The following is a 9,679-nucleotide window of genomic DNA, read 5'->3' on the forward strand; positions in this document are numbered from 1 at the left end:
TGGAATTTGGACTTTGTTGTTTCCAATCGTCACTGTACCAACCTTGGTACCTCTGTGCTGGACTTAACGTAGGATTCGATTTCAAGAGCTCTGGCCATTGCATCTTGTATAGTAGAGGGGTGTGCTTGCTTCACTTGTACATTCAGTTGTGGACTGTCCAAGGCATCTACAAACTGATCCTTCAGCAACAGCTTGAGGACATCGGGTGGTGCAGTTGGGTAGGCCTTGCCTGCCATACTTTCCAAGTCCTGTGCCAGCTCTTGCAGGCTCTCCCCTTTAGCACAGACTCTCGTCCTAAACCTAACCCTGTAGACTTCTGACTGATTTTGGGTTCCGTACCTGAGTTCTAGAGCTGCTACCAGTGCTATATAGTTGTCTGTCGTCTGCTGACAACTGTCCAAGTATTTCCAGTGGTTGTCCCTTCAAGCTCGTTGCCAAATATACTGCTTTCTGATCCATTCAAATTGTGTTCTATATACTTCCCACGGTGCCTTCCCATCAAATTCCTGTGGCTTCCTTTGTACTGGGTCACTCCTATTACTGACATTCATATCTGGGATGTGACTTCTAACAGGACTGAATATGCGTGTATTAGGGTTTAGCTACGGGGTCTGGAAGGGGCTTGTCATTGTCTGGGGCTGATTAAGTCTGTGGTTAATGTATCCTCCTTGTGTAAAAGACAATAGATCATCCTTTAATGTATCTAACTCGCTTTTAAATTTACTAATGTTTTCCATTTGTACTTCTTGCCACTGTTGTTGACCTTCCTGTAGTTGCTGCTGACTTTCTTCCTGTTTCCTTTCTTGTTCCAGTTGCCACTGCTGTAATCTCTCTTCTTGTTTCTTTTCTTTTTTCGCTAACAACTGCTGTCATCTCTCTTGTTTATTTAGCTGTTCCAGCTGCCACTGTTGCAGGTTCTCTTGCAACTGCTGTTGTCTCTCTTCTTGTTTCTTTTCTTTTTCCTCCAACAGCTGCTGTAATCTCTCTTCTTGTTTCTTTTCTCGTTCTTCTTGTTTCTTTTGCTGCTCTTTTATTGCTGCCATCAAGTCTGCTAAGCTGTAGTTTGATTTGCCGCTTCTCGTTTCCATTTGTTTTTTTTTCTGTTTGTCCCACTCTCTGACACCAATTTCTTAAGTCTCCATTCGTTAGTTAATTTTCCGTAAATTTCATTCCGACAAAACTTTAGCGACACAAGACCTTTCTTAAATAAAACTGGTTTATTCTTTCAGAATACAACTTTGCAATACACTTAATTTCCACAGTCGTGCTATAACAAACGCTATAATTCACAACGAACGTCTCACATGCTCGACTCAACAATACTCAGTTCAATTATACATTGTTGCCGTCACTTTGTGACTGTCTTATATATACAAGAATAACGAATCTAGTAAGCTCTCGAGAAGTCAGGAAGGACGTGAACGTTCGAGAAGTGCATGACGTGTTACTAGTATCACGTGACCTCCGCTCATTCGTGTCTACTGCTATTCATCTGCCATCACCCTTCATCACTTTTATACACGACATCCAATCCATCACCAAGAGAAATAAATTTTTGACACAAAACAGTGGGCCCACACAATTCTTTCTTGTATTGACTCAAGACATCATTCATCTATTGTCTCATTCTTCTCCCTACATTCAGTTCAATTATATAATATAGCAACTACAAAACCCAATGTGTTACCCACACTGAAAGACCAAGAGTGACATCCCATGACATAAATCAGGGTAATCCTTGGCTAATAATGCTATGATGATCAACATAATTCAAGAGTCCATCTGGATGAATGATCATGATCCAGTTGATAGAGGTGTAAAGTAGTTGATACGATGTAATTTTCTTCTTTTTTCTTTTTTTGGGTTTCATTAATACCAGATTTTTTTTTCTTTCTTTCTTTATTTACCATATCTCTTGTTTTCATCTTCCAGGCCATATCCCACCATAAATATCCTTTTATCCATGTGTGTTTTATTGATTTTCATACCACCAAAATGTAAATTCATAATCTTGATTTATCCCCTCACACATCTAATTTAGGGGCTGGTGGTACCTACATGTATGCTTGTACCTAAATTCCTTAACAATACTTTTTTATCCCTCTTTCAAATACTTTTACCCCCTTTTTTAGGGAATGTAAAAATTTTACTTCCTTATGAGGGGATTGTGACAATTTCAATTCAAGACCACTTTGTTCAATTTCTTGGGAAAGGAGCTTCAAATATCCTTGTTTGCAACATTTCTTGGACCTAGGTGACCTTGCAAGATATACTCCTTTTTCTTGAGAAAATTAGAAAGCATGTGCAGCCCTTCAGAACCTGGAGTGGAGGCCAGGATCCACTGCATACAGCACAGTATGCAGCTGAAGTTTCATTAATGTCTGTGCCATGCATGGCATCTACTTCCACTGTGCTGGCAGATATACTGTACCCAATTGGAGCTGGCTGAGTGCAAGCTCAGATAGGGTCTCAGTCCACGAGTGCCATTGTGTCAATGTATCCAACTCTTCAGATAACGGCAAGATATTGACTTGATATTTGAGAATAGTATTGAAAATAATTCTCAGGTTAACTTTGTTGTTCTTGTACTTGTCTCGTGACATTATTTATCTTGTAGAAGAATTAATCACTTAAATTTAGATTTTCATGAGCATTTTGTTTTGTAGCACATGGACGACCAAGGAAAACCTTTTAAGTAGTCCACCAGCACTTTTGGTGGCCAATGGTGAAGAGACCACTGTTAATTTCTAGTTGTGTTCTGCTTATTTACATGATATTGATAGGGGCATAATTAGTAAAATTTGTGGATGAGATTAAATTGGTATTTCTAGTTGTATTGAAGATGTTGAGGTATCAGGATATTGAGATGAGGCTTCTCAAGCAAGTAATGGTTCTTCCGAATCAGAAACGGATATACTTGAAAACATCAAATCTAAGTTTACAAACTGTTTTCTTTCTGTAGCTAAGAAGCATCCAAAAATATATATTTCATTGGACACAGACACATATACAAGGGAAGTAGGATACTATACAACTATTCCATTAAGCACAAAATAGTTTCCATAATTTGGCTCTGCTACGAAAAATAACATCTAGGGCTAAATTGGCATTTGATTTTGAACAAACTTAGTAAGTTCTAAATTAGAGCTTTAGAAAATTTCAATAATTTTAAAAGCATGATTCTAATCATTATACTGGTTCTAGACTGTAGAAGATTGGGATGTGTGCTATTGGCATATCGCTTATTAGGATTTTATATATGCCTAAATCATTATTAGATTGTTGACACAGTTAGGTACTCTAACTGTATGAAAATTAGTAGAATATGCTTGTCATTGTGCATTCAAGAATAAAAAGATTCTTGATGTTATGGGAGATTATCTTTCTTTCTTTAGTGATGACTTTGTTTTTGACGTTGGTCTTGATAAAAGAGATGATATAATTGAAAATGTAATTTTGCCAGAGCTTGCAGATACTAATTTGCATAATATTTTTACTTTTGTTGTTATTGAAACAAATAATAGTTAATAAAAGCTAAGTCCTGAATTTTAGAAAAGCTATATCTCAGAAAAATGAAACATGATTTTTCAAATAGAATGGGTGTCTAATGAAAATTGAGAATATTCTAATGAAATTTAGAATGTTTTTCTGTAGTTCTTTAAGACTAGATGAAATAAACTTAAGTGAAATGTGATATATTCATCCAAATTTTCAGTTTAATGATCTTCCCTTTGGTCTGTGTATTTATTTTTTCTTTACATTTAACTTGTATAGTTTTAGCACAGTATGCTTTATGTAATTTATACTGATTGTAGAATTTGTAGCTTTGAAGTAAATCTCCATTTTTTGCAATATTGCAGTAGATTTTTAGATAGTTTTATAATTATTTCCTTAAGTTATCTTTTTAAATATTATGAACCATTATATATACAGCATTGAACTATGGATTTGAGGTCCATGATTTGCACAAGTTTTATCTTTGTAGTAGGAATAATGTTAGAGGGCCTGATAAAAGAGGCATTGAAAATCATTTGGTGAAATACAATAATATAAGGATTCACTGAAGAGAAATTTTTTTTGATAATATTATTTTTTAACTGGATGATGGAAAAGGGATAAATCTGGTGAACCGAGATTTTGTAAAGGTGTCATACACAAGATTGTTTAAGAAAATCACATTGATAGTGTTTGGGAAAAAGCAGTTAATTGGATTATTAGCTTTGGATTAAGTTTCCATTGACAACAACTTAAGAGAGTTTAAGAAGGGAAGTGAGGAATTTCTGAAAAATAAAGGGTGAGTTTAAAATTTTGCTTTTTACTTTTTTCCTTAGAGATGGGTGTGGAATTACATTCTTGACTCATGAAAAACTAAATGGTTTCTTGTTGTCTGTATGTTGTGTTAGGTTAATCACAGTAGTAGCTACAAATAACTGATACTGTTTTTTGTTGTTGAGTATGAAACATAAGAATGGTTTAGTGCTGTATAACAGTATTCTCCTTACTTTTGTTTAATGAACTGCACACTTGTTTACTGGAATGAACACCATGCCTTACTTTCCATCTTTGTTTATACTATTCATACTCAAAACCATGCTTTCTAGAGCTCATTTTCAATATTCTGAAGGATAAGGGATTTAACTTTAATATATTTTCCGTTCTTGTATTATGTATGAATTTTTTTAAATATCCTATCACTGCAGCAGATTTTCTATAAGTTGCAGTTGTGTAATGACCACTTGAGCTATACAAGTCTTTAATTCATACCAAATCAAACTAAAAGTTAAATATAATAAATAAATTTATAGAATATGTTTCTCTGAATTTAAATTAATAAGGTGCAATATTAAAAATACTTATATAGTATATCCTAAGTTTTTATTACTAAAAAGATGCACATAGTTGTAATAGGTAAATGCTAAAAAGTGTGAAACATTTCTAGTGTATTGATATTAAAAATAGAATTAATTTAGTTTTCCCATACTCTTGAACTTAATTTTCTGTGCTAATATGAACTAATGCTCCTGTGTTTAGTAACTGTAAAATTTTTTAAATGTCAGTTAATTTTCTAAGTTTATATATAATAAATTTCACTTGTTTTAGCACACAGATCCCATATGAATTCAGCTTGTAGCTTTATTTTTATCTCTATATTTGTGTAGCTAACACCTCTCACAGTTTTGGAGCTAGCAAGACTGAACTTGGCAGGCAGACTTAGTAGCCCAGGGATTGTTCTTATCTATATGGAGTATCCAGGAAAACTGAAATGTGCACAGAATCATGCAGGCATGATGGAGGTCTAGGAATAGATTTTCAGGGTTGCTGATTCTGTAATCAGATTTTGTGTTCCTGGCCCTCCTTGGCATCCCAGGGAGTGCTGTGTTTGATAGTGTGTTCATACCCCCACAAATTAAAAGGACCAAACTTGGTATACATGCTAGAGTACTATGAGTGGGTGTCGTAAGATGATTTTTCCTGGTATGAAGCCCACTTGGGGTACCTCTAAGAAATAATTGGGGATAATGGAGGAGTTTGATCAATACATTCAGGTCTCTGTGGGTCACAAATGGGCTTTTGAACCTTGCAGCAGAGAATGTTACTGAAAGTTGGAAATGCATTTCTTTTGGTGAATTAAAAATGTTCATTAATTTTAACAATTTATCTCTTTACTTTTATTCCAGGTTGTTTATTATTTCTAATTCAGAAGTTGCAAAATGCCCCTGTTTAAAAAGAACCAAGCTGGTAAAGAAATGAACTATAAGGCAAGACTGGAACATAAACTGTGTGTGGTAAATATCTGTTGATTATCACAAATAACATTATGTTAACTTAATGATAAGATGTAAAACTTTTGATATTTATTCAAACATAGTTATTATTTCCCGACAAAGTACCTTACATAAGTATTCTCATTCAGTGCTGTCCTTTATTTCAAAAAATGTTTGCATGCCACAAGCCTTTCATTCCCAGGCACCCCCCGATTCACATGTTTAACTGATTCTCACATGAAAATTATTATGTGACAAATCTCCACCAATGGTAGTGCCACCCACATACAGCACTCGTGATTCCCTCTAAGCTATCACTTTTTGTTTGGCATTACTCGTGTTCAGACGTTTAGTTTGTGCTCTCTTCAAGTGTTTTTTTTTTTTTGTATCTTTCTATCATTTTCTCTCAACAAGTTTACTGTTTATTATACAACTAGCAAAAGTACTCAGCTTTGCTCGGGTTATTAGTTTGATGTATTCTAGATGACTATGTCAGTGTGTTATTCTGAACCTATTTTAGCATCCCACAGGTGGACAATAGTCTTCAACTTGGAGCTTCTTTTGATGTATGTGAATGAATCGTAGCCTTTCTGTTTCAATTTTGGCATACATTATGATTTTAGTGACGGGGAGTGCAAGGGGGCAATAAAGGGAGGTGCCATGAAACCTTAAAAGTATAGTGGAATGTTGTATGATTTAATGAAATTAATAAATAAGCCTAAAGTAAACACAGTATGAGATAACCTAGCCTAAAGCCAAATTTATCATGAAAGTAAAAATATCGATCCAATTTTAAACTCAAGTTGTTTCTGAATTAAGGTATATTCTGTTATATCATCAACATTGATAATAAAAAAAGCAAACCTCTTTTAATCGACGGAAACTCTAAATTAAGAAATTAACCAAAATATTTTTCAATTTTATGGTTTATACATTTCATTTTATACTTTCAGTACATAGACTAATAACAATATTAGGTTATACTTTTGTTGCTAAGCAACATGACATAAAAGCCATTGTTGGAATGTATTGTTACCAAAACACACTGTCCTTTCTATATATTAGAAGTTATGTTTGTTTGTTTTGGAATTTCGCACAAAGCTACACGAGGGCTATCTGCGCTAGCCGTCCCTAATTTAGCAGTGTAAGACTAGAGGGAAGGCAGCTCGTCATCACCACCCACCACCAACTCTTGGGCTACTCTTTTACCAATGAATAGTGGGATTGACCGTCACGGCTGAAAGGGCGAGCATGTTTGGTGGGATGCGGATTCGAACCCACGACCTTCAGATTGTGAGTCGAGCGCCTTATCCACCTGGCCATGCCGGGCAAGTTGTTATGTAAGGAAACACTTTTTTTCTAGGTGTTTTTTTTTGCTAGCTTACCTCACTTAAAATATCTACATGTATGCACACATGTAAATAAGTAATAATAACCCAGGTGCACACCAGTGTTCCCTCTGAGATGTGCGGCTGTGCAGCCGCACAACAAACAATCAAATGCACACTTAATTATTCCAACTGCACACATCCTCGGTAATGGTGAGGAGTCTCAACAAATTGAATGCCTTAATGACCCTAGCATTCAATAGACCTAAAGCCCAAATAACCAACTGGTAGCATTGTAAAGTGGGCTAATGATTCAATAGGGCCAATGGTCCAAAAATACTCCCCCCCCCCTTAAAAAAAACTGTAGTGGACATCTGCACATTGCCTTGACACTGGTCCACTTGTTGAAAAAATTCACTCTGTACAAGGATTGAAAAAATTATATGGAGCACTGGTGCACACCCCAAGGTCCACTTAGTATAGGTACAAAGTTTCAGGTTTCTAGGTTCTTTCTTCTTAAAGCCATGGCAGTCAAAGTTCTTTTTTATGTGGTTTTTCACTAGCTTGCCTCATAAAAAAGATGTGCATATGCACACTCTCAGGGTCCACTTAGTATGGGTGCAAAATTTCAGGTCTCTAGGTTCTTTCCTCTTTGAGCTATGGTAGTCACAGATACACAGACATGTCCTTTTATTATTACAGATAGTGAAATTTGTAACTTATTTCAAAGTGGAAATATTTTATATTTCTACACAGTTGCAGAAGCTAGCACTTCATTACAAATTTGCCAGCCACTGGGATGGTGAACCATGGATAGAGGTATCCTCCTGAATGAGAGATATAAAATATAAACAGTAATGACTCCATTCAGTTGAGAGTAGGGTGTTGGCATTTTGCTGCTGTAGATGACGAGATGTTCTCCAAATTGAACCGATCAACATATTGTCCACACTCATGTTTTGATGATTGGGATTCCTTCTACCCCCTCATGGATGTCAATACCTAGAGTTGAGTTTTGGGTTTAGGGCTGAACCAATCAACACAAGTCCTTATACATGTCTCTTACTCAATTTGCTTGAGAACACTGCTTCAGCATTGGGGGTCATGGTGAGTGCACTTGATGGTTACTCTGCTTCTTCCTCTTGCACTACTCCTTGATGTCTTCATGCCAAGGGTGATACTGCATCGGGGTGGTTCTGGTCTATTTGTTTTGAGTGAGATGTAGCACATTACAGGGACATCTTTATTGCTTCTATTCATCTGGAAGTTGGGTTCCCAGTTTGATATATATAATTTATAACTTGCTCATATATGCAATGTTCACAGATCAGTGGTGGGATTTCTCCTTCCAGTCAGCTGAACTTGAGGTAAAGACTGTATGATCCTTGTCCTACCCCCATATAGGTGTCAATTTCTGGGTGTCAAATATTGGCTGCAGTTTACTTGCTGTATACAGTCTGTTGTGCCGTGGCCATTCTACACCTTAGAGCACTTCCCTTATTTTACCCACGTTCTGTTTATCAGAGAGATTGAATTTATAATATATTGTGGTTAGAATCACTGTCCAACCATTTTCTTTCCTGTTGGGAAGTGCTGCTTACAATTTTCTGCCCAGATCTATCACACTTTTCTACATATGAGTGAAGAGTATAACCTGGTACAGAAGTGGTGTGGTCTCCCATGTATAATACTTTTATTAGAGGATTCGTTCATTTTAATGTCCTTTGGATGCTTTTGAATGATGCTTTTACTTTTTCCCTTGCACCGGTCCTCCACTTATTCAATATGAGATTCTAGCTATGTGTATGAGTGGAAGTAAGGAACCTTGTTAGAAGTGATAATTTTACTATACTGAAAACGTACTTACTTCCAATTGTCAACCAGTGCTTACGTTTCTGCCTAAAGGTGAAGTGATAGTTAGGTACAATAGCATAGTGGGAGTTACATGAGTCACATAGGTGTGTGTGTGACACTACTGTTAGAAGAGGTTTGTCGCATGATAATTTGCAATGGAGAATCAGTTAAACCATATGAATTGAGGAGTGTGTGGGAGTGAAAGGCTTGTGGCATGTGAAAAAAATTTTCCAAATAGACAGCAGCACTGAACAAGAATAGCTATGTATGTGAGCGGAAGTAAATACCTGTCAGAAGTACATTTTCAGTGTAGGAAAATTATAACTTATGTTTGGTTCTTTACAAAGTTCCAAATATAAATCAAAGCATTATTTTCTGTACCATCTGCTAGTTTTATTTAAAAATTTGATCAAGGTATTTTAAAGAATTAAATTTCAGCATAATCTGCAATTTATACATAAATATGACTGACATTAATAATTTTGGGTATAAAAAATGGATGGTGAGAGATTCATATAATGTACTATTTTGCCAGTTGGTAATATATATATATATATATATACACGCACACACACACACACACACACACACACACACACACACACACACACACACACACACACACACACACACACTACTACTATATATATATATTATTAGTAGTAGTTAGTTAGTTAGTGGTGTATATATATACTATATAGTAGTAGTTAAGTTAAGGTTAACTTAACTAGT

The 9,679-nt window shown here is 35.7% G+C and overlaps 1 protein-coding gene across 3 annotated transcripts in view; it reads left to right on the plus strand.

Moving 5' to 3' along the window:
- LOC106465309 (E3 ubiquitin-protein ligase LRSAM1-like) overlaps positions 1–9,679 on the plus strand; it is a 114,649-nt gene that overhangs the window by 4,556 nt on the left and 100,414 nt on the right. For 2 of the 3 annotated variants that reach the window (XM_022393177.1, XM_022393179.1), the window contains exon 2: positions 5,679–5,786. In XM_022393177.1, the coding sequence (XP_022248885.1) occupies positions 5,712–5,786 (75 nt within the window). In that variant the 5' untranslated portion in view covers positions 5,679–5,711. Of the gene's footprint in view, positions 1–4,113; positions 4,295–5,678; positions 5,787–9,679 lie in introns of all 3 variants that reach the window. The other variant, XM_022393178.1, reaches the window with a different exon arrangement.

Source organism: Limulus polyphemus, unplaced genomic scaffold (assembly GCF_000517525.1).
Source record: "Limulus polyphemus unplaced genomic scaffold, Limulus_polyphemus-2.1.2 Scaffold1903, whole genome shotgun sequence".
NCBI lineage: Eukaryota > Metazoa > Arthropoda > Merostomata > Xiphosura > Limulidae > Limulus > Limulus polyphemus.